Genomic DNA, 25,789 nt, shown 5'->3' with positions numbered 1-25,789 from the left:
TGAAGTCTTAACCACTGATGTGCTTAGTCCCTCAGTAATGTCCAGCTCTTTGCAACTCCATAGACTATAGCCCACCAGGCTCCTCTGACAATGGGGATTCTTTGGGCAAGAATACTGGAGTGGGTTGCCATGTCTTCCTTTAGAGGATCTTCCCAACCCAGGGATAGAACCTGGGTCCCCCGCATTGCAGGTGGATTCTTTACCGACTGAGCCACCAGGGAAACCTCTTAACCACTGGACCTCCTTTCCAAGTCTCCTGTAGCTGCTGGGTTTTGCCATCTTTTCTTTCCCCCTGCCCCGCCCCGCCTCCCCCCACAAAAATGTGCGCTGCTCTTAAAATGGAACTTGGTAATCTGGTGACACCAAGCAGCAAGGGTCTGCCGTAGACTGGGAGATCCATCACAAGCCTCAGCGCATTTGTTCCACACCAGCTTCTGAGCCCATACCAGATTTTGCTTCCTCAAGAAATGGTGTGTAACTGTGGTGGTCTTTTACAAAAAAGAAACACCCTCGTGCCTGTCTCTAGCAGTGATTAAAAACAAGGAAACAAGTAAAAAAATTCCCTACCCCATTAGCTGTCAGCATATTGGCTTTATTTATGGACTCAACTATCAGCATAAGCCTTGCTCTTCTGAGATATCCACAGGGATTTGCTTTTTAAATTATTACCTTTAAAACGTGCCCGTGAACAATACCACATTTCAGCAGCACCCTTGGAACGCACACTGTGGGTGTGGTTTTTCTGTGCTACATGATAAATTGGTCAGACTTTGCCTGGAAATGTTGAGGAAAACCCAGGGTTTTAAGTGATTTGCCTGGCAAATCACCTTCCATAGGAAATTTAAACAAAGACCAAGAAAGAGATTCCGGAAGTAAACCCCGACTGGTGTATGTCTCTCTCCCTTTTGTGTCTTTTCCTTTCTAAACTGGGACTCCACTGAAAAGTTGATTTACACTGTGAACCGAGGCTGAATGAAATCCAATTGGAACTCACTTGAACACTGTTTTGATGTAAGATTCAAAGCTTCTGCAAATTTATTTTATCTTCTACATTTGCTGATCTCCTGCTTGTAAATCCTGTTGAAGGAGAATAAAAATGACTGCAGCCTGATGGGAATTAAATGTCTGAAGTTCAAAGCAGTTTGCACATCAGAGCAAACGTCAATCAAATGAACATCTTGCAAGCCAGGCAGGGAGTGAATTTCTCCATGGGGAAGAGATCAAAGTGGGAGTCACAGTTCTGTTTTCTCCCTCGGGATGCAGTTTCGATCAGTTGTTCATGAAAGTAAATCCAGAAGGAAGTTTTTTCTTTTTTAACTTGAGGGGGTAGGAAAGATGGAGTTATTTCTCTTGAAACTAAATTTAAGGCCCTAGTTTTATCTTATGAAAATAAATACAGAAAGCAGTCATAATCCAATATCTCCCCTTTTTAGAGAGAAAGTCTAGAGGGGATTTATATAGGATTATTCTCTTATTGTTATGACTTTTTTAAAGGCCATATGCAAAGATAAGTTGCCTGTTTATTTTATATGAAAATCTATAATTTTATCAGTTCTTGACCTTATAAAAGCTGAAATTTTATAAATGTGACTGGCAGCTTATGTATTTCTCAATGAAAAATCTTTTAGGTAACCCTTAAGAGAACTGACATGTTTTTATAATGGTTTAGAAGCATGAACTTTGCATTTTTCACAGTCTCCCAATCAGGGTAAATAGTACATTTCTTCTTAGAAATCATTTTTTCTAAAAGGCACATGTGCATTAAATGTACTCTCGTTTTAGGCAAGGCAGCAGTTCCACTGAGGCCTGGAGATAACTCAGGTAACTGGGATGGCACTAAGCAAGTTTTACTGGGTTGACCAAAAAGTTTGTTCAGAGTTTTCCATAAGAAGCTATGGGTATTTGGAGTTCAAAAGAGAAGCTAGCATTAGTGTGTGTGGCTGAGTAGAAGGGTAGAGATAATCACAGGTGTTTTGCTCGTGAAATTACTTCTTCCGACTGACTCACCAGCTTGGAACACACCATGCTCCTGTATCTCCAAGCCCCCTGTTGACACCTGCTCCCATCCCTGCCTGCACATCAGCAATGTCAGCAACCATAGAAACAGGGTGAGGTTTGTTTCTGTGTGTTTCATGTTAATTCAGTTGGGGAGTGGATGCTCCTCACGTGTGAGGAGACTCAAGAAAATTGAGAGGTTGTACAACCATTGCCACTTAGACGATTCCATGGAACATGCAGGAGAAGGGAGAGTGATTGTCTTGTCCTTGAATCCTTTAAGTATCAGAATGTTGGCAGTTGATAGAAATAAATTAATTTAAAACCACTAGTATTCACTATGTGTGGATTACCCAGGGAGCAAGAACTGAATTTTGTTTCATCCTTTCCTAGTAAACTTAGGTCTGTGAGCTAACTAGAGGAGAGGTCATATTGCCCTCTGGCTGAGGTTCTCCTGCAAAATGGTTATTTAATTCTCAAACAGCAGGGTGGATTTCTTCAGAAAAAGAATGTCTTCAGGTATTTGACATGGTTTTTGGGATCAGGTTTGATCTCTGGAAGGCTGTGTGTTTACACGTTACCAGCTGGGGCTTCTCTGAGCCCTGTTTCATGGTTTTATGTGTTGCTCACATTTGTGGCCATTGTCTATAATGTTATTTAGCACCCACCTGAAACTCACTGTCCCATGGAAAATTTTCAGAATTTGGTGAAATTTCCTCTTTTTGGTCTCCTATTTTTATCTTATCTTTGGTGTACATAAGCCATTTGTTTAAGTCATCAGATGACCAGAATGCCTGGTTCTTTCTCCCAGAGGAGAATGTTAACACCAGGAAAAGGAGAGAAATTGCTATGAGCTGTGTCTCTTCTCTATGTGGAGAGTGGACATGCTGACTCTTCTGTCCATCTGGAACTTATAGCCACCTCTGCTGCCCTGAAACCTCTCAGATTTCAGAAACCTTTCAAATTCAGATTTGAATGGAAAGGGACCTTGAGGCTTTTCTGGAGTGCGGTAATAAAAAGTAACCCCAAAGTGGAACATTCCAAAGTTATGCCAGTGGTGAACATTTTAAAAATCGGTGTTATCTATAATTGATAGAGAATAGCTGTCTTTAATATTATATCTTCTCCATCTTCCTCATCTTTGTCCATAGAGTTCTTTCTCTGCAGCTATCCATTGTGAGCCTTATGCTTAGCAACTGTCATTTCCTATTAAGTAAAAAGCAAAGATTTCCGCTAAGCCCCACAAGCCTTTAGAGTAATCCTTTTCTTTGAAAGAATTGAATTGTACTTCAGCTGTTTTAGATAATGCTAATGACAATTTATTGATTTTATTGAGATACAGTGTAATGTATTCATTAAAAGGAGAGCTTTTAATATATGTTTTAATATATGTTTAAAAGCTCTCCTTTTAAAAGGAGAGCTTGAATATATGTTCATATCTTGATCCTGTTACTTCCCAGGATCTTGTGAAGCTTGGACTTCTTAATTAACATTTCTGTGCCTCAGTTTCTTGGTCTTTAAATGAAATAATAATAGTATTTTTCTCAGGTTTGTAATGATTAGATGAGTTAATCTGTGTAAAACACTTGGAATATTCTCGATACAATGTAACACGGGAGCTGTTAACTGTTACCATTACTAATACACCTAATATTCATTGTTATTATTTATTAAATGTTTACTATGTACAAGGCTCTTCAGAGCTATTTTCCGGTTACAAAATAGATACAATTTTTATCACCATCTTATAGATGAGAAAAATGTAGGCTGCAAACATGTAAGTTCTATGCAAGAGTTAGAGAGCAATAAGCATTTTAAACCCAAACTCCAGTTCAGGTCTGTGTACATCTGAGGGCATGCTCCTGAACATGACCGCAGCATGCTTTTGCCAGGTGGCAGTTCCTTTTGCATCACAGATGTTCTCTGAATATGATTGAATGAAATAGGCAGAGCTTTTCAGTGACTTAGCTTTTTGTCCTTCCACAGCAGTCAGCTACCAGTAAGAAAACTTACAGAGAACTATACATTCCCAGCAATGTACTGGACCTGAGAGAGAACTTTAAATCCTCAATAACCCACAATCCCATTGGCAGAACTAAGACTTCCCAGATATGCGACAGGTTATAGAGAGAATTGGGCATTCGAGGGCTGGGTGGTAGAATTTAGACAATAAGGCTTCCATAACAAAATATCTTGGCAGTTTTTCTTACTATACTTTTATTTAGTGTGTGGAGAAGGCAAAATAAGTAAGATAATTTGCTCATTGTTTATAATAAACCTTATGTTAGAATTTTTATTGATAAGTATTTTCTTGATATAAGTAGAATCTAAAACCAACCAGCCTATCTATCAGACATCAGCTCTATTGACATTATGCTAAGCTTGTTTATAAAACAATATTTAAAAATTATGGAAAATGGACACAAGAGGCAGGATGGCACTAGTCAGTTTAGAGGAGAAAAGGCTCCTCATAGACTGGGGCTGACAAGAAGACTTCCTGGGAGGAAAATCAGAAAAGGAAAATCAGAAAACTGGTTTTGTAGAATGGGCACTATGAACAATGAAAAGCATCACAGTTGAGACCCAACAGAAAAACATGTATTGATTAGAACTATGATCTGAGTAGAACTATAGGTTGGGACACAGTGGGGAAAGAAGGTTGGGCAGGCTATTGATGACAAGCACTATATTGTGAAACCTTTTTTTGACTGACAAATGTTTACTGAGCACCTACTCTCGTTAATGTGTCACTTGCAGTTTTATTGTTATCAAAATGTTTTCTTTCATGCTCTTAGAGATGATCTTTTCAGTACAGAAAGGAAAACAGCCCATAAAAATAGTTCCCTAGTCTCCCTGGTTCAGGAGTGAACTATCATTTCACAGTGGTCACAGAAATCTGTATGTGTGCTGCACTGGATTTTAACCCTCCCCAGAGTTGAGGCTGATGGCACAGGTCCTGGCCATAGAGACTCCATCCAGGGAAAGAGGGTTCTCTTCAGGCTTACACTTCTGGGAGAAGTTGTCAGTAGCTCTCTTGAGTTGCCCATCCCCTTTAACAAGTTCTTTATGTGTCACTTAAATAAAACAATACATGTGCCTCATCCTTGGACAGGGAGGTAGTGATGATCTAGTCAAGTCTTTTTTAGGTCCCTGATTTGCAATGTGTTCCTTGGTGTCACTTTCCTCAACTGGGAGATAGGTAGGTGTGAAAAAGGTTTGTAATTAGTATAGCACAGTCCAGTTATGAGTTTTAGGCATACCCAAGAATTCCTCTGCTGTCTTCAAACTGAAAGGTCCTCTGTCCTTGGTCTCTTTGAGACATAGGGAGAAGTTCCTGGAAAGCCTTTGTACTGCCTTATTTCTAAAGGAATCTACGTGATAGGATTGGAGGGCTTCTTACCCCTCAGGAGGCGGTCAAAGTCAGATTTCAGGGAGGACTTTACCCTAGACTCACTAAATCTGAATCTTCCAGGGTAGAGCCCAGGAATCTGCATTCCAACATGTTGCCAGGTGATTCTGATGGGGCTTAGACTTTAGATAATTAGGAACCATTTATCTGAGGGATGGTCCTCAGTTGTTAGACCTCTGGAGCCTTCTGTAAGAATCCAAAATAGGACTAAGCACATATGAGGAATGTTCATAGACAATCAGTTAATATGAGTGCTTGCTTTTGACAAGAACAATGCTTAGTGTTTTATACACACACACACACACACACACACACACACACGTATACATATATGTATACACACATGGTGGTGAATAAAACCGACAAACATGTGATCTGCTCTCAAGGGGCTTTTGTCTGTTCATATGGCCTGAACCATAAAAAGCCACCCATTAAAAACATTTACAAGTATTGTCCAATTAAAAAGACATATACAAATGGATCCATAAATTTAAAATTATGCACTTGCCCTGAGAGAAGATGGAAACACTTGACATAGACTAGGAAAGCATTCACAATCCAGTTTTTCAGGGGAAGTGATAAGTGAACAGAGACTTGAAGAATGATTAGACAATCAGGAGAACCTTCTAGACTTGCATTGTCCAACATGGTAGCCACTATTTGGTGACTGTTTACATTTAAATTAAGGTTAAGCAAAATTGAAAATTTAGTTTCTCAGTTATGGTAGCCACATTTCAAGTGCTCAGTAGTCACGTGTGGCTACCATATTGAATAGTGCAAAAATGACACATTTTCATCATCTCAGAAAATTCTGTAGGACTGCCCCAGTCTAGATCAGAGATGGTGAAACAAGTGTGGTACACCACCTATTTTTGAAAATTGAGTTTTCCTGGAATACAGCCATATTTATTCCTCTAAAAATTATCTTTGGCTGCGTTCACACTACAATGGCAGAAGTTGGTCATTGTGACAGAGACCTTGTAGGCCACAAAGCCTAAATATTACCTGTCTTTAATTTAAAAAGTATGTGAGGGAATAGATTTAATATGACCATCTAGTGCATGGAGAGCAAGTGAGTTCCTTGTCTAACGCTACTCTTGCTTCACAGATGTTAAATACTAAAACAAGAGAGGACAGTGAGACTATGTTGCTTTGCCAGCATACACTCTGGCAGCTGCTGATGTATTAATCTCTTCTTTTCTCTCCATCTGTGGCTTTTGAGGCAGCAATCTTCTCGTCTAGACAAACTGGAGCAGGTCCAAGGAAGAGTGACCACACTTGTAAAGCAACTGTGTCCTTGGAGGCACAGTTGACAGTGTTGATATAATTCTATACTGGATGAGAGACTGGACTGAAGAGTCTCTTAAGATCTCTTAAAAGGTCTCCTCTTTTGGGATGATAGGTATCGAAACAAAACTGCTTTGGAACCCAGCATACCCTTTGAAAACCCAGCCCCATTGCTTATACAGCCAGTTCAGTTTCATAGTTCTTATAAAAAAGATCCATAAAATCAACATTCACGTGAATGATAAAGTGGATCTTGATTTTTAGGAGTGTTTCTTCAGCGTTGTAAGAGCTTCTCTACCCGTGTTAATGAAATTTCATTAATGATATTTATAATCAGAGATACACATTTAACACTAGTTTTTAAAGACCTAATTTCAGATTGAGTTTATTTACAGGTAACTCTTAGAACCTTCATGAATCATCTCAGTATCTGAAATCCAAAATAGCTTATTTAGAAGTTCTAGAGTTTTCTCTTTTGGAGAAAAAGAGAAAATTACTGTATTATTGGATTTAATTTTAATCCAAGTAATAAATCCAAGGTCTTTCCTGATTTCTAATGGGAGTGCAAGGCTGAACCTAGAGTTAGAACAAAGCTAAATCTCTTTAATTTACCTGTAAGTTAAAATTACTTGGATTTATTACTTCTGGATAAAATTCACTGGAAAATAGTCTTAGTGACTATATGAGTCAGTAGATTTTCTTATTATTTTCTTGTAGATTGTTTGCCCTGGGAAATGAGTCATAATTATATTTGTGTTTATTGATCAGCTACTAGCCAGAGACTTAGCACTGTTCTAACTCTAGGTTCAGCCTTGCACGCCCATTAGAAATCAGGAAAGACCTTGGCCTCATCTATATTACAGCCTGAAACGTGCAAGCTGTGTATCATTTATCATGAGAGGAACTGTGGTACGTTGTTTACAGCCTTCTCACAGCTTTGGAAAATGTTTTTTCTTTTTTTTTTTTTTTTCAGATAAGAAACCTGGGGCTCAGACAGATTGTACAATTTATGCAAGTTCACACATGTAATGGTGACAGAGCAAGGATTCAAATCTAGATCTTTCCTACTCCACAGCCATTCCTTCTCCTTCACTACTGTCTGTTTTTATGCTTGGTCATTGGTTTTCAGACAGAATAATTTAAAGAATTTTTTCACATGTCACACCAGAGCTTAAGTCTGAATGTTTGTCATTCTGGTCTAAATTTTGTCAAATCTATTTTCTGTATGATTTCATCAACAGTACCTGGTCATTCACTGCAGGGAAAGTTGTCTTGAAGGATTTTTTTTTTTAATCTTCTTAGAATTTATTTTGATTTCTAAAACCTTTAGATGCAGATGTTGGGTTTGTCCACACTACTCTGAAGTGATTTTTAAAAATATTTAAATTGTAATTTTACTATTCATGAGCTGACCTATTCTGTACACAGCATTTGAACTATTAACTTTTGTTTGTTTTCTGAATTGAATAAGGACCAGATAAATATTGCTGATTCTCTTCTGTTGTTTCAGATTTGATGGGAACTTTAATACCAATGTATCTAGAACAATTAGTTGTGATCGACTATCTACTACTGTTAATAGCCGGGCCTTCAATCCAGGACGAGACTTAAATTCAGGTTAGTAATCTCTTGACTTCATAAAGGTGAACTGTTTTCCACCACATTTTTGAATAAACGTATTGCTTTACATTTAGTTTGAAAGAAAAAAAATATGTTCTTAAAGTTAGGTATTTCTTTCTGGCAAGCTGACCCTCGAAGGAGGGAAAGGAAGAAGAAAATAAAGCAGACATACATTGAGCATTCACTGTATTACATCTGTGTTTGTGAACTATGCCATGTGACTTGCTAGATTCTTAATCTATTATCTCATTTGTTAGCAGATTCACATTTAAAGGTTACCTTCGAGACCCAATTGTCTCTGCATTTAGAAAGTGTTGAATTTCATTTGTATTCCCTGTTCATAATTCTTAATTTGAGGAGGCAGTTGAAGAATGATGAAGTTACTTTCCTACTACAGAACAGTGCCATGATGCTGTACAGCCATCCCTCAGTATCTGCAGATACTTGGTTCCAGGGAGCCCCCATTCATACCAAAATCTGCAGACACACAAGTCCCTTACATATATGGTGAGGTATAAAGAATATAGTTGACATTTTAGATCTGTGTATTTCACATCCGTGGATATGGGCAACTGACTGTATGTTGAACTTTCTTATTGGTCTGGTCGGAACTCGGTCATATGCAATAGTAATTACTACTAAGGTTAGGACATGTGTGCACACGGTTACATATAGCTTCAAACTGGCACCCTGTCTCTGCTTTCTTGCCCTAGAGTTCTGATCTACATTTCTCACTCTGTCTTGTATACAGCTGTTGGGTGATGGGCCTCAGAACCTGAAGGCTTCACCTTTTAAAAAACAGCTAGGAATAAAAAATTACCATGTGACCAAACAATCCCACTACTGGGCATATACCCTGAAGAAATCATAATTGCAAAAGACATATGTACCCCAATGTTCATTTTGGCACTGTTTATAATACCTAAGCCATGGAAGCAACCTAGATGTCCATCAACAGATGAATGGATGAAGAAGCTGTAGTACACATATACATCAGAATATTACTCAGCCATAAAAATGAATGCATTTGAGTCAGTTCTAATGAGGTGGATGAACCTAGAGCCTATTACATAGAGTGAAGTAATCAGAAAGGAAAAAACACATATCATATAGTAATGCATGTATGTGGAATCTAGAAAGATGATGCTGATGAGCCTATTTGCAGGGCAGCAATGGAGACCCAGACATTGAGAACAGACTTGTAGAAACAGCAGGGGAAGGAGAGGTTGGCTGAATGGAGAGAGTGGCATGGAAGCATATACATCACCATGTGTAAAATAGTGGGAATTTGCTGTATGACTCAGGAAACTCAAATGGGGCTTTGTGACAACCTAGAGGAGTGGGATGGGGTGGGAGGGAGGTTCAAGAGGGAGGGACATATGTATACCTATGGCTGATTCATGTTGATGTATGGCAGAAACCAACATAATATTGTAAAGCAATTATCCTTCAATTAAAAATAAATTAATTAAAAAATAAAAGCTAGAAATGCCTTTAGAAATTACCTACCAATCTCAGTCCTAGGATTTTACCAAGGAATATTCTGAGGCTCAGAATGGTCCTAAGACTTCCCTCATCACTGGAGAAATAAAAGATTTAATCCTTATACATGAAGAAGTGTATTTCCCAGATTCCAGGTCTCCAGGAAACATGTATAAGCCAAGAGAAAAGCCAGAGACCCAGAATATTTACTTTTAGAGCCCTACCCAGTATTGGTTCAGAGGAAGAATTCTAGTCTTTGGGCATTGTATACACAAACCAGGTAATCTATTAGGTCTGGAAAGAAAGAACTGTAAGCTTTATGTTGCTTAGGGATTAAAAAACTATAGCTGTTAGCTAAATGATGCAACCTAAATCTGCCAGGCACTTCTTGTCTAGACCAATATATAATGAATTCAGTCATTTAAAAAAAATTGGTCGAAGAATCTGAAGACCTTCTGGAGCAGGTGGGATTTACTACTAGAAAGAGAATTCAGTGAAAATACTTTTCATAAAAACATAATTGAAGTGAGTAGAGAAGGGCATGGAATGGGCAGAGACATTCTAATGGGAGATTCCAAGGGTGGCTCAGGGCAGAGAGCTGGAACCTGAGTCTTTCATTTCCCAGATTCAGTATTTGCTCTCTTTTCCTTTCCCAGTTGTGCCCAGTACAGAATGTTTAAGAATAAGAGAAGAGTTGGGAAGGACTTCCAAGATATTTGACTTTATCAACAAGAATGACAGAGTTGATGGGGAGGTGAGAAAGAGAAGGTTTCTGTGGGAGGAAAGGAGTCAACATCTCAGTTTTAGAAAAGTTATCCAAGGGAAAATGTCTCATAGACAGTGGTGTATACAAGTCTGGGGTCCAGAGAATGAGCCAGACTGGACATTTATCACTTAGATTCATTGTGTATCGTGAGTCAAAGTCACTCAGTCATGTCCGACTCTTTGCAACACCATGGATTGTAGCCCACCAGGCTCCTCTGTCCATGGAATTTTCCAGGCAAGAACACTGGAGTGTTTGCCATTCCCTTCTCTGGGGAATCTTCCTGACCCAGGGATCGAATCCAGTTCTCCTGCATTTCAGGCAGATTTGTTATCATCTGAGCCACCAGGGAAGCCCAAAGTGAAAGCCACTCAGTCGTGTCTGACTCTTTGCAACCCCATGGACTGTACAGTCCATGGAATTCTCCAGGCCAGAATACTGGAGTGGGTAACCTTTCCCTTCTCCAGGGCATCTTCCCAACCCATGAATCAAACCCAGGTCTCCTGCGCTGCAGACAGATTCTTTACCATCTGAGCCACAAAGGAAGCCCAAGAATACTGAAGTGGGTAGCCTATCCCTTCTCCAGTGGATCTTCCCAACCCAGGAATTGAACCAGGGTCTCTTGCATTGCAGGCAGATTCTTTACCAACTGAGCTATCAGGGAAACCCAGACAAGTCTGGAGTCCAGAGAATGGGCCAGACTGGACATTTATCACTTAAATTCATTGTGTATAGGTAATACTTAAATCATGAGACTCAGTAGGATCATACAACAAGTGGCCATGGGGAAAAAATAATGACAAGAGGTCCAAAGACTGAGTCTTGGGACACTTTACAACTTAGAGTTCACTCTAAGAGGAAGCAGTAAAGGAATCTAAGATAGCAATCAGTCTGGTAGGAGGACCAAGAGAGCCTTAAGCCAAAGGACAAAAGTGTTTCAAGACAGGGGGAGAGGTCAACTGTGCTAAATAGGCCCTTAGTAAGATGAAGGCTCTTGAGAAAATGAAATTAAGCAACATAAACACCAATTAACTGGTGAATTTGACAAAGGTTGTTTGCTGGAATCGTAGAGTAAAAGAAAGGTTGATCTTCATCAGCTCAGGCTCTTAAGAATGGAGCAGGAGATGCTAAGCACATGAACTCGAAAGGTTTGCTGAATGGAAAGCTGGAGGGCCACATGGAGTATAGATGATATTTTTAAATTGAGAGAAATTATGGCAAGGTCATGTGCCAAAGGGAATGATTCAGTAGATAAAAGAGAGACATGAAAAGAGATAGTTGCTACAGCCTTACCCTTGATTAGGCAAGAGATGGTGGGATTCCAAGTAGAAGATGGAAATGCACAGAGCATTCATTCTTAATGGGAAGGAGGAAGAAGGAGGAAGTGTGTGGAATGCCCATAATGACCAATGTGATGTCAGGAACTTGGGAGCATGACCTGCAATAGTGATTGTGTTTTCTCAGAGAATTAGGAAGCAAGAGACCCTCAGCTGAGAGTGAGGCTAGGAGACAGGGAGAGCGGGTTGGAGGAGGCACTGAAAACCTATTAGTTACACTAAGATTTCCTTCTGTGATAGAGGTTTTAGAGTAGAACTCAGCTGCACATGATTGGGGATCCTGACCAAATGCTGTTTTATTACAGTCTTTATTTGTCAAGGGAAAGATGGGGAGAAGGAGGATGTTCAGGGAAGAGGTAGATTGTTAGAGATCAGATATTGAATTTGGCTGTTTCCAAGATCACGTCCTAAAGATTGGTATAACACCCTAACTGACAAGAGTTGTTCTCAGCACAGTTGATGCAGCTAGATTTACAAGCCGTTTTTGGCAGTATTCAGGTATTTGAGAACGGACTTGCTCGTATTTGAAGTTTTGTGACATTCCACCGGGCAGTGGCTACAGCCAAAGTCCACATTCTTGAACAGTCATTTGTAATATGAGAGGAGTGGGAGATGGGGGAGGGTGACCTCACAGCTCCCCCTTCCCCTCCTCTCTGGCTCATGCCCCTTTTCAGAGCAGAATTAATGTGCTTTCTAGGCTATCACATGTCTGATATTTACATCTGTAAAATGTCCAGCCTTAGGCTCTTTCAGTCTGTATATAATCCATCAATGGGTTCCTAATTGATAACACAGTTTCAGATTGCCTCTCAGACTAGCTGGAAACAGACTCACATAAATTGTAAACCATTCTTAGCTTCATTTATCCAAAACTAGGTCATGTGTCCATCCATCCAACACACGTGTATTCTTTGTCTTAAAATGACCCCACCACATCTCTACTTTCTAAATTGACTCCTGTCCCTGATTCCATACAAATAGCTGACGTTCAATAGTGCATGTGTTACATGATGGTATGGGTCATGTTTTGCTCAGGGTCTTTCCTGCTTTTATCCCTAGTTTCTCACTTTCTCTCTCTGTCTCTCTTAAATTCCTGCTGAGCTATTTTCTTGTGCATAGCCTGATCCCTAAAGAGAGTTTATTTGAAGAGTCCAAGGAAAGTTGCCTCTTGCTCTCTTGAGTTACGCAATTGAGATGAGAGTGGAAGTGAGAGTTACTCTTTCTCACCGAAAGAAAGGGTGTCTGGACTTTCTTTATTGTGTTTGATTTAAAGAGCATTTGAAGTTGGAAACTTCGATCTTGGTCACGTTGCCATCTTCACTGAGAAACAGGATTCATGGGGTGAAAGAGGCGCTTATAAGTCATGTTACAGCAGTAAATGCTGCAGGAGGTCCAGATGGGCACTGGAGGCTGTGGACCAAACTGCTAATTTCAGTGGTTTCATCACTTCCTTTGAATGAAAAGCACTGGCTATGTGCTGTAGGTTTTTTTGTTTTTCTTTAAAATGACTTGAAAATCATCTGTTAAAATGCTAATTCCAATGCAATGTGAAGGTATGTTCTACCTAAAAAAAAAAGAATAAAATCAATCAAGCTAGGACTTTCTAGGATTTTGTATGCCTAATTAATCCAGCTTTGTGATTGAGATAGTATCATAAAAGATGTGGTAATTATTTAAAAAACTATTCAATCACTTAGAAATCTAGACTCTTGAGGTTATGATTCCATTTACATTCATGTATGGTGATGGGTGTACATATGTATATACATAAAACTAAGTACACAAACAAAGGGAACCTTTCTTCCCTTTGATTCCTCTTCAAGTTCTATTCTTCTACTGTGAGCTACTTTGGAGTCTCGTCTTCTAGGTTTCTTACAACAATCCTATTACACTGATTTCAGAAGATTTTACTAGCCACATAGATTCTCATGTGTATATATACACTTTCCATAATACCTGTGATCATAATGAATACAGCCTGGGTTTTTTTGTTGTTTTTTACTTAGCAAATATATTCTGTATATTCTTATATGTCTATGAAAACAAATATACTTCTCTAAAGTCTCTATTGTTGTAGCAATGTATAATTGTGTAACAATGTTAAATCAACCAATCTACTCCAGTTCAACATTGAGATTGTCCTGGTTTTTCACTATATCCTTGCTCCCTTGTGTGTATGTGCGTTGTCGCTTCAGTCGCTTTTGACTCTTTGCGCCCCTATGTACTGTCATCCACCAGGCTCCTCTGTCCCTGGGATTCTCCAGGCAAGAATACTGGAGTGGGTTGCCGTGCCGTCCTCCAGGGGATCTTCCCAACCCAAGCGTTGAAGCCAGGCGTCCCACGTTGCAGGCAGATGCTTTCCCACTGAGCCACATTGCTCAGGGAAGTCCTCATTGCTCCTTGGGATCTCAAGTGACCCCTCCACGGTTTCACATGACTGCTATACAGCAGTTGGCATGAAAGCTTCCTTTTAGGAAACTTTACCCTCCTTAGTTTCTATAAAATTGTTCTGTGCCATTTATCCCCAGAGGCCTCTGTCCAGTCCTTATCATCCTTCTTCTTGGGCTCTTTTTTCCTATGGTGGATGTCCCCGCATGTCCTCTCTTCACCACCTTCCTCCCCTCACTGTTATCTCCCTGAATGTTCTCCATTTATACAGAACTTCTGCTCCCACCACATGCTACTCAATTCTAAATCTCTGTCTCCAGCTGTGGCCTATTTCTGAGTTTATTTATTGAGGAACCAACTTCAGGACACATATTTCTCTATGATAATCCGGTAGCTACCTCAAAAATTAAACCATCAAACAAGCAAGAACACTTTCCTCTAAACTTACTCCCCAATCTGGAATATATTGTTGGTACCCTCTCCTGGTTACACTGGGAATTCTTCCTCATCTTTTTCTACCTGAGACTTCAGGCTTTAACAGCTTTGACCAAATGAGAGCATAAGTGAATGAAGTCACCTGAGTAGGGCATTTACCTGTGTGTCCCTCTTCCTGCTCATCACACCCACTTGTAATGTGGATCTCATCATCCTTTTCATTAAAGGGAAACTTGGCTTAAATTCCATAGTTCAAAGATGTGTTTTGAATCCCCTTTGTTTTCTCCACTTCAGTACCATAGATTTAAATCTTCATTGCCTTTCTAGAAGACAAATTAATGTAGAAATCTCCCCCAAAGTTTCCCTTCTCCTATTCTTCCTCATTTTCAATGTATTCTGCACATGGTAGATATGCTAAAGTACTCACTCTATAACTCCATTTCTCAAAAATCTCTGATTGCTTCCCTCAACCTTCCAAATAACAATGGAGGCCTTTCAATTTCATCTTCTGCTCTCTCACTTCCTTGTGACCTCTGAGCTGTATCCTCAAGGAATCCCTTTCCTTTCCCCAAATCCCTAGTTTCTACCACTTCTCTATACTTCACTCTTATTAGGTAAGAATTCCTTGTCTTTTGTAGCAAGTTGGGTTTACTAGGAAGCAGACTCTGAGATGGAGGTTGGCAATCTGTGGGGAAAGGGAGAGACAGGATTGAGCAGTAGGAGAAGATGGGCTGGGGTACAGCCTCAGTGGAGTCCTCAGCCACCCCAAGGGAACTTAGAGGTGGGGGTGGCCCTTCAGAGTTGTGTCAGCCCAGTCACAACTCTTTATTACTTTACTCTATGATCCATTCTTACTATAGAATTTTAACTTTTATGTTGGACATCTGTTTGATGCTCTTCTCCTTTTCATTTATTTTTTGTATGCCAAGTGTTCAATCCAGGCCCTGGCCCATAGAAGGTACATAGGAAAGTGAAAGTCGCTCAGTCGTGTCTGACTCTTTGGGACGCAATGGACTATACATTCCAGGGAATTCTCCAGGCCAGAATACTGGAGTGGGTAGCCTTTCTCTTCTGCAGGAGATCTTCCCAACCCAGGGATCAAACTCAGGTCTCCCACATTGCAGGCAGATTCTTTACCAGCTAAGCCACAAGGGAAGCCCAGAAGGTACACAGTAAATGCTTATTGAATAAATAGAACTAGGATTTTTTTTGTACTTTGTTGTCTCATCTTTATAATGGAATAACCAAGGCTTTTGAAACAACCTTAGTGAAGAATAGAATGTATATGTGATATGCTATAAATCAGAACTGGTTGTCCTAGCTTAGGAAATCAGCACGTATAAATGTCTCAGGTATATGGAGACTATTGAAACAGATTACCCAGATGAATAGTATTATTTTCATGAAACTAACTGCGGTGATTTCAAACATACAATGCGCACAGGAAAATCAATCTGTTACTCTTTGGTACCTCATAAACCATCTTATACTTTTGCCTTATTCTTACCATGGATACCAAGGGAAAATATTTGTCAGTATTATATAAATGAGAAACAGGCCTAGAGAAGTTAACTGATCTACGTAAAGTCAAACAAAAAAATGTTGGTATTAACGTGACTAAATGTCCGTGTCCTGACTCCTAGTCTGATGCCTCCTTATGACAGATGGTTTAAAATGAAGAGATGTCTCCTCAACACTATATTCTACCTACTGACACATCAAACTCTTGACCAAACCCACAATCTTCTCTTTTCCCACCCAAACCACCTCCGTGGGCCATGTTCCATATATCAGTTAGCAGCAGCTTCCTTTTGCTCGTTACCAAGGATTGAGACCAGAACCAATCCTGACTCTCTTTCTCCCTCATAATAAGTTTCTCTCCTGTGACAACTTTACAGTAGTTACTGTGGCAGACACCAGGGTAGTTAAGACAGAATTCCTCCCCTCACAGAGCTCACAACCTTGTCTTATGTATATTGAAGGCACTTGGGATGAGAAAAATCAACAGATATAGTATGACACCGTGCTGAATGCTCTCAAGCTGAGTACCAAACACATTTCTCATTTCCAAATCTATAAAAAGTGCATCCAGCACAGGTCGCTGTGTAAGAGGGAATAAGTAACGGAAAAGGAAGGTAGCACTAAGTCAGATTTTAATGGACCTTGTATGTCAGTGTGAGGAGTTTGGTTTGGTTTTCGTTTCTTAGCTTGAAGTCAAGCGGTTGAAGACTTTAAGCAGAGCAGGCAAGAGAGCTTTGTGGAGAACAGATGGAAGGGTGGTTAGCCTGAGAGAAGAGAAACTGGGGGGCAGCCAAGATCATCCAAAAGTGGGAGGGGCCATGGAGAGAGGAAATTGGCTAGATGAGGGATGAATGGGGGAACAAGAAATGAAGAATCCATGGGGACCACTCTTCCAAGTTGATTGGCATAGAAAAGGTAAAAGGTCATTGATAACTCAGGAGGGGATCGGATATAGGGAAGGTTCTGCTGATAATACCTTTTTAATAGAAACAGTGATAGACTTTATTTTCGTGGGCTCCAAAACTGCTGCAGACAGTGCGTGTAGCCATGAAATTAAAAAACTCTTACTCCTTGGAAGAAAATGTATGATAAACCAAGACAGCGTATTAAATAGCAGAAACAGAAACATCACTTTGCTGACAAAGGTCCATCTAGTCAAAGCTATGGTTTTTCCAGTAGTCATGTATGAATGTAAGAGTTGGACTATAAAGAGAACTGTGGGGCTGGAGAAGACTCTTGAGAGTCCCTTGGACAGAAAGAAGATCAAACCAGTCAATCCTAAAGGAAATCAACCCTGAATATTCATTGGAAGGACTGATGCTTGCTGAAGCTCCAATACTTTTGCCACCTCATGCAAAGAGCTTGCTTTCTGGAAAAGACCCTGATGCGGAAAAAGAGGAGAAGGGGGCAACAGAGAATGAGGTGTTTGACTGGCATCACCAACTCGATGGACATGAGTTTGAGCAAACTCTGGGAGATAGTGAAGACCAGAGAAGCCTGGCTTGCTGCAGTCCATGGGGCCACAAAGAGCTGGACACAACTGAACAACAACAAATTTATTTGGCTCCACCTGGTCTTAGTTGCGGCATGTGGGATCTAGTCCCCTGACCAGGGATCAAATCTGGGACCCCTGCATTGGAACCATGGAGTTTAGCCACTGAACCATCAGGGAAATCGTGATAATACTTTTAGAGCGGCTTGAAAATATTTATATGTTGAAGATGACGGAGTCTAGGAAGCAACTGAAGTTAAGGAAACAGATAAGACAATGGCGTTTCCCATCCTGGTTGAGTGTCCCAAACCTGGCTGATCATCAGGGGCACCTTAAGTGCTTTGTCAGAAATACCTATTAGTTGGCCCCTCAACCCAGACCTAGTGAATCAGAATGTTGGCTTGGTAAAGCTTGGGAATCTGAGGCTTCAGGAGCTGATTGTAATGATCAGCCTGACTTGAGAACTCCATCTCCGTTAATTTTCTCTTATTCCTTCCATGAGTGTTTGGAGATGACCTTGACCTTTGAGTCCACTGGAAATGGTCTACTGGAAACGAAGGTAGACAGAGCAGTGTATCCTGTGCTGATTTTGGATTGGCTCAGAAATTTGTTCTAGATTATCTAAGCCCATGACCAGGCTGTCTCAACTGAATCAAGGATAGAATGGACTGGTTATTTTACATTATGTAATTAACAGAGTGGACAGGATGAACTGTGAGCTTGGAACAGAGTCAGAGACTTGTGGATGTCCTCTCCTTAGTATTAAACTGAAGTAAACAGTGAGATAGCTGGGTCAGCTGTCATTAATCTAACTGTGGCAATGGGCTTTAGCTGACATGATCAGTGTGCTGGGAGAATGAGAGGACTACATGGATCCCATTCCAGGCTCAAGGCTTACGTCACTCCTCACTTTGAGCCAAAATATTCTTAGCTCTAAAATGGGAATAACAGTATCTCTTTGGTGAAACTCCATAAGTTTGGCTTTTGCTGGCTATTATATACTTGAAAAAATTAACCTCGATATGCCTTGGTTTCCTGAATAATAAAATCTACCTCATAGGGTTGTTGTAAGAATTAACTAAGATAACATAGCTAAAAGTGCCCGTGCATGCTCAATGCTGAATCGTGTCCAACTCTCTACGACCCCATGGACTGTAACTTGCCAGGCTCCTCTGTCCATGGAATTTTCCAGACAAGAATACTGGAATGGGTTGTCATTTCCTACTGCAGGGAATCTTCCCAACCCAGGGGTTGTACCTGCATCTCTCTGCATTGGCAGGTGAATTCTTTACCACTAGAACCACCTGGGAAGCCTCAAAAGTGGCTGGTATGTGGTCACTTGATATGCTTACCCCCTCTGGAATAGGATAAACAGTGTCTGGGGGTCTGTGAAATACGGCCCCTCCTGAATACATGGTAAATTGATACTCAGGATGTAAGCAAGGAGTAGGAATTGGAAAGGTGCAATAGGGTATAATGCCAGAATTTTGTTTGCGGTGCTCGGGATGTTAATTTATTTGATTCCCCTCCCAAAGGATTGCTATTGCATGGAGTACTACTGAGAGGTACTATGTAATTTCTGGTCTGCTGGGAAAGTATGTGTGTTTTTGTGTGTCTGCAACTCTGTGTATTTAGGACAGCTCTTGTGTTTTACGTTTGGCAAGCTGTGGGAGGTAGACAGCTCTGGGTGCTTTGTTGAGCAGTATTGGGCTGCACATCAGAAAGTCCAGAGTTCTTCCAAGTGGAAGCAAAAGTTTTCTATTACAGAGCATTTTCCTTTTGTCCATACCTCTGCTGAATAACCCTGTTAAGAAAACAGAAGACACCGCCCAACTACACACAGTTTGTAATCCATTTCTTTCTCATTGACATGGTGGACTAAGCGTTAAAGAAAACGCCCAGGTAAGGAGTCTGGGGACGTGGTTGGTTTTGTTTTTACTGGCAAGGCCAATGATGTCAGAACCGATCAGATGTAGAGGATGAAATTGGAAGGAAAATATTTGGGGACTGTGGACTCTGGGGCCCATATGTTAGAATTACCCACAGATAGTTCAGTACACTGTATGCAGGCGGATGTTGAGACCCAGTAGACGGGAGATAAAGAGTACCTGCAGAGAGAAGAGGCACAGTTTTTCAGCCATTTATCTGATGACAATTTCTCAAAGGAAAAATAAGCCAATGAGTATGGCAAAATTCTTCGCGTTCGCTTATAATTGGCCTAGGACGTGTAAGAAAGAGTCAATGCTAAAGTGAATGGAGCCTTTATCCTTGGTCCTCTTACCATTTATCTCTGGGCTTCTAAAGGGTCTTTAGGAACACCTTTTTCAAATCTACTTTGCTGATGCAGATTGTGAAATCTTATGGGGACAGAAGTGAAGAGCCTTTGGCAAGGTCTTCATTGCCCAACAGATACTGACCCCTAGTGCTTCCCCAAAACTGGGCTTGTGCCAGGCTCTGGGGATGTGAATACTTGGCCCCTGCCCTTCTGGGACTGACAACTCCTCTGTGTAAGACGTATGGCACTAATAGTGACAAAAACAAATACATTAAACTTATTAAGCTTTGCTGTGAAGGAAAATACTGCGTGCTCTGAGGGAGAATAATAATGCAGGGTAGTCAGCAAAGGTCTCTCTGAGAAGGTGGTTATACCAGTGCAAAACGATGGGCATATGTACAACACTAAAAGAAATAGCTCTCAATATCCAATGGGTTGAAAGGGGAAAAGGTGAGGCTGGGGAGTAGGAAAGGACTGATGGGGTTTGGATTTAATACTAGGCATAGTTAAGTGGAAACCCTTTGAACAGTTTTAAGGAAGTCAATGGTGGGATTTGATTTCCATTTTAGAAAGATGCCTTTGGATGTTGGATAAAAAGTTGGGACTTAAAACCATGGCTTCTTATTCCCAGTCCTTCTGATTTATCAAGGTCTCCCTTTTAGTTCCTAAGAGCCAGCCTGAATTAAGTAGAAAGTGCAAAATAGCACTGGGCCTGTGTCCAAATGGCTTTCTCATGCCTGTGAGAAATTTGACAGTGAAACAAAAAGACATTTCAAGCTCACATCCCTAACCTGTTGAGCATCTGCAAAATAATTAACAGGTCTCAGCTCTATAGTTTTTCTGTCAAATAAAAACTCCCTTTATTATCTAAAATATGCCATTTATTGCTGGATGTCACGCACAGGCCTCAGCGCTGCAGTTCCTGTTGATTCTCCCCTCTAAGCTGTAGCTCGTGTCTGTGCCATTTTCCAGGTAAATCAGTCTGTGGGATTGATGGAGAAGCCTACGACATTAGACTCCCAGTGGGTGTCTGCCAGTTTTAGCAGCTCAGCACTTTGTTTTCTCTCAGAAGTTTAAGTGCTCACTTTAGACTTATATCTTACTTCAGTTTTAACATCACTGCTTTTTGGCAAGTGTCTCCTTAATTGTATTTACTTATACTGTATACTTATAAACTGATGCAGCTGATTATTCTGAGAACCGTCAACCTGTTTATACATTTATTCTGCCTCTCAAGAAGTACTCAGTATGCTTTTTATCTGTTGATTGCTAATTCATTTAGCAGTTATCTATTGACATGTAGAAGAACTGTAGTGTCCTGGAAAGAGCAAAGACTTGCAGACATCTAGGTTAAATCATGACTTAGGGCTTTGAGCAAGTTCGTTCTTCATCTGTAAAATAGTATAATAGCATAATAGTCATTATAAAACATCAAATGATATATAAAACTAGTTTGTATGATGCTAAATAAGTTTTCACTATTAAATCAGTTTTATTGAAGTATAATTGACATCTAATAAACTTCATCTGTTTAGCATACACAATTGATATGTTTTGATATATTTAGTCCTGTGAAGTCATCCCATATCATTCCATAAAACATACTTGCTTTTTGGAAGAAAAGCTATGACAAACCTAGACAGCATATTAAAAAGAAAAGACATTACTTTGCCAACAAATGTCCATATAGTCAAAGCTATGGTTTTTCCAGTAGTTATGTATGGATGTGACAGTTGGACCATAAAGGAGGGTGAAGGACCATAAAGGAGCACTGAAGAACTGATGCTTTTAAGTGGTGTTGGAGAAGACTCCTGAGAGTCTTCTCTCAGACTGCAAGGAGATCCAACCAGTCCATCCTAATGGAAATCAGTCCTGAATATTCACTGGAAGGACTGATGATGAAATTGAAGCTCCAATACTTTGGCCACCTGATGCAAAGAACTGACTCATTTGAAAAGACCCTGATGCTGGGAAAGATTGAAAGCAGGAGAAGGGAATGACAGAGGGTGAGATGGTTGGATGATGTCATTGACTCAATGGACATGAGTTTGAGCAAGCTCCAGGAGATGGTGAAGGACAGGGGAGTCTGGCTGCAGTCTATGGGGTCACAGAGTCGGATACAACTGAGCGACCGAACAACAAAAATGAAATCATCAGACAAGCAAGCCTCTTCTCTCTCCATTTACCTATTTTTGTACCAGTTGTGTTGGCAGTGGTGTGGGGAGAAGGGAGTGTTTATCATTTTTAAACATATGTAGAATTAACATTGGTCTCTGTTGATTTAGTCACAGTATTTATGTGTAACTGGATTTGGCATTAGAAGAAAGTAAGATTTTAAAATTTATTAAACAAAAGTATCAAAATGTTTAAGAAACATTAATAGTACTTCCATGCAGATCTTCCTAGCCTGTATGCTGCAGACATCACGTAGAGTGAATGCCTTGATGGGCAAAGAACTGGGAATCTGTGCTTCAGGGGTACAGAGAATCACCCTCAAGGATCTTTGAATCTAGGGATGGAGTATCGGAAAGTTAACTGTAAGGACAATAATTCTAACTAGAAGGTGTTGTTGTTTAATTGCTAAGTTGTGTCTGACATTTTTTGCAACCCACTGGACTGTAGCCTGCCAGGCTCCTTTTTCCGTGGGATTTCCCCAGCAAGAATACTGGCGTGGGTTGCCATTTCTTTCCTCCAGGCAATCTTCCCAACCCAGAGATCGAACCTGGGTCTCCTGCAGGAGGCTCGGCAGGAGGCTTCTTTATCACTGAGCCATCATGGAAGCCCCTTCACTGGAAGGTGGGAAGAGGTAAAATGCAGAAGGATGTCAGAGAGTGCGATGACTGTCTTGGGTTCAAGCTGCAGTGAGGAAAAACCATTCATTGCCTTCTTCACATGTGTGCGTCCGAGATTGGTGTGCAGAGCAACTCAGACAGATACAGACCCTGCCCATTGATAACTTCAAGCCTTGCACTGTGCATCGTGGGCTGACAGGTTGGGCGCCTGCCCAGCTTTCCTTCCTGGACGGCTTCCAGCATTTCTGAGGATCGAGTGAGTGTGCAGGACCCCAACTCAAGTTATCTAGTGATCAGAATGCCTAACTGACTCCTGTGAATGGGGAAGCCCCCTCTGGAGTCCCAGCATGGATAATAGGGCTGTCACCCACCTCTAGGTCAGGAGGGGCCTGCATGGGGTTGCACACAATCATAGATTGATTGCTTCAGGGCCCCACGTTCCTCATTGCCATAATAACCATCATCTTCTGCTGCTAGTGCTAAGTAACAGATGAGATTTAATCAGATACCAAAGGAATTCTCAGCAGGCGGGTTTGAGGAATCTTGCCCGAGACTTAGGCTCTAGTGCTGGAATGGAACCAGAATGATCTTCTGTGGTGAGACTAAATGCATCACACACTGTGTGAATTCGATTTATTTTTAAAACATTCTTGCGCTCATTGGCTCTCCTTTTAACAGTCTGACTGTAGGCTGTTTATTGTTACAGATGTTACTTTTACATGAGGTATCCCCGAGCTCTCCTTTACTTCTAAAGACAGCGTTTGCCTTTTCACTGCCAGTTGACAGGGCTGCGTGGAGAAGAGAACTAATGTGAGGTCAAGGTTAAGGCTCAGACTCCCAGGAGATGAGACAGAGAAAAACCCTCATCCCTATTTATGCATGCTCATATCAGCATTGGTCTCCAGAGAGACGGTGGTTGTCTGGGTCCAGTGATGACCTTAATAAGGTCTCCTGGCAGAGTGCAGAGAGGGGACAGGTGTCATGGTCATATACTGGCTGACTCCCTTCTTGTCTATTCTGAGACCTTACGCAAGTCAGCAAACCTCTCTCAGCCCACCTCCTCATCCATAGCTTGGGTTAATGGACTGTTTACTCCTAGGATATGTGTGAGGCTACAGTGCACTATAGCTCCTTGATGTGTGTTGGGCAGGGCAACTGCTAAATATGTTCAAAGGCTTCCACATAGTGCATTTTACATGATGTAGTTGGAGGACCACTGTCCAAATCCAGCTTGCCACTGATGTTTGCAAATACGCTTTTAGGGAACACACCCACCCATTCAGTCTCTTACGGATTGTCTGTGGTTGTTTCACATCATAAGGTTGTGTTGGATAGTTGGAACAGGGACCATAGGGTGTGCAAAGCCACAGTTGCTGATCTCTTGGCCTTTTACGTAAGTTTGCTGACCCCTGAGCCAGACTACAGGATGGCTGTGTGGCATTCAGAGCTTTATCTATACATGTTTTGCCAGATAGACCTCATGCTTTCTTTTTTTGCTCCATTTGCCTCTATCTAATTCTTTTGATTCATTGCTTGTTACAGAAGGGCTGGTTTATGCTCATCCTGTATATCTTGCAGCATGTAAAGCAGTACCCTACACACAGTACTATGTGACACATGAATGAGGTATTGTGGAGCAGAGTGAAAGAGTGTAAGAGAAGAGAGAAAGATTTCATGGAGATTTGGGGAAGGATTGCACACAGTAAGGTGGCTGCCATTCCAGCTGCAGAACAGGCGCGGGGGATGCTGTACACTTATGAAGGGAGTCATTACCATGTGATGGGAAGAACATGGGAGCCAGGACACCCAGACTTGAATCCCAGGTCAGCCAGTTCCTGATGAGGCCTCAGACAAGTTGCTTAAGCTCCATAAGCCTATTTCTTCAACTCCAAAGTAGGGAATGATAAAACCCTCTTCATCCTGGAGTTGTTTTATGGATCAAATGAGATATTGTGAGGGAGTATCTATTGTAGTGTTGGCATACTGGAATCATTCCATAAGCTATTCCTGAATGATATGGTTTCTGGCTTTTTAGGTACCATCCATGCTGTTTCCCTCACTATGAAGCAAACAAGGTCAGCACACAGGTCTGGACTCTGGAGATTAGACTATTAGTATTACTGTCTTCCACAGTTAGAGAACATACCCCCAAGCCAGCAAATATACACTGACCCAACAGGGACTAGCCCAGTGAGGATGAGATTAATGCAAATGAGTCACTCATGCTGGAAAAATAATCCACGACATTAAGTGTCACTATACAATATTAAGAATAATTGCTTCACTTGACTGAAGCATTCGTTACATTTTCCATTCACGGGGTGTTTTTTTAAGGGACAGAAAGCAAATGTTTAGTAGAAAATTTACAGCCTTAAATCTAGTGGGATTTATTCATACTACAAACCATTTATGCAAAACAGATGCCTGAGGCACAGTGCCTCCGTGCACCTGTGGATTTGGTGGTTATATTTCTTTTTCCCCACTCCTCCAGTTCTTGCAGACAACCTGAAATCCAACCCTGGAATTAAGTGGCAGTATTTCAGTTCAGAAGAAGGAATTTTCACTGTTTTCCCAGCACACAAGTTCCGGTGTAAGGGCAGCTATGAGCATCGCAGTAGGTATGTTGACTTGTTTGCCAAAGTTTTAATTACTGCTTAAGAGTAATCTGAATAAAATATAGACTCCTCATTCATCCACACAGCTTTGCCTCCAAACTGTGGTTTTAGAAACTTATCCTGAAATGATTTCACTATTTAACATAGATGGGTGTGGAAATGCTCAGGAAGGCAAATGATGAAGCCCAGAGCATTTTCAGAAGTATCTAACAAGCCAAGTAAAACAAGGTATTTACTAAGAAATAAAAATAGTGAAGCACTTTAAACTGTTTTGCCCTTCAGACACCTTTGTTGAGAGACAAGTGGTAATACTTTCTCTAAAGACCAGCGCTAGAAGACTTCACAGCATATCTCAGAGTAGAGCCTGTGATTCAGTTT

The 25,789-nt window shown here is 40.8% G+C and overlaps 1 protein-coding gene across 1 annotated transcript in view; it reads left to right on the top strand.

Annotated features, from left to right (window-relative positions):
• CACHD1 (cache domain containing 1) overlaps positions 1–25,789 on the top strand; it is a 234,779-nt gene that overhangs the window by 147,107 nt on the left and 61,883 nt on the right. Inside the window, exons 4-5 of the mRNA XM_002686328.6 lie at positions 8,202–8,308; positions 25,288–25,414. Of these exons, the coding sequence (XP_002686374.3) occupies positions 8,202–8,308; positions 25,288–25,414 (234 nt within the window). The remainder of the gene's footprint in view (positions 1–8,201; positions 8,309–25,287; positions 25,415–25,789) is intronic.

The sequence above is a fragment of the Bos taurus genome, chromosome 3 (genome assembly GCF_002263795.3).
Source record: "Bos taurus isolate L1 Dominette 01449 registration number 42190680 breed Hereford chromosome 3, ARS-UCD2.0, whole genome shotgun sequence".
Classification (NCBI taxonomy): domain Eukaryota; kingdom Metazoa; phylum Chordata; class Mammalia; order Artiodactyla; family Bovidae; genus Bos; species Bos taurus.
The sequence above is the reverse complement of the archived record's forward strand: the minus strand, read 5'-3'. Positions and strand labels throughout refer to the sequence as shown.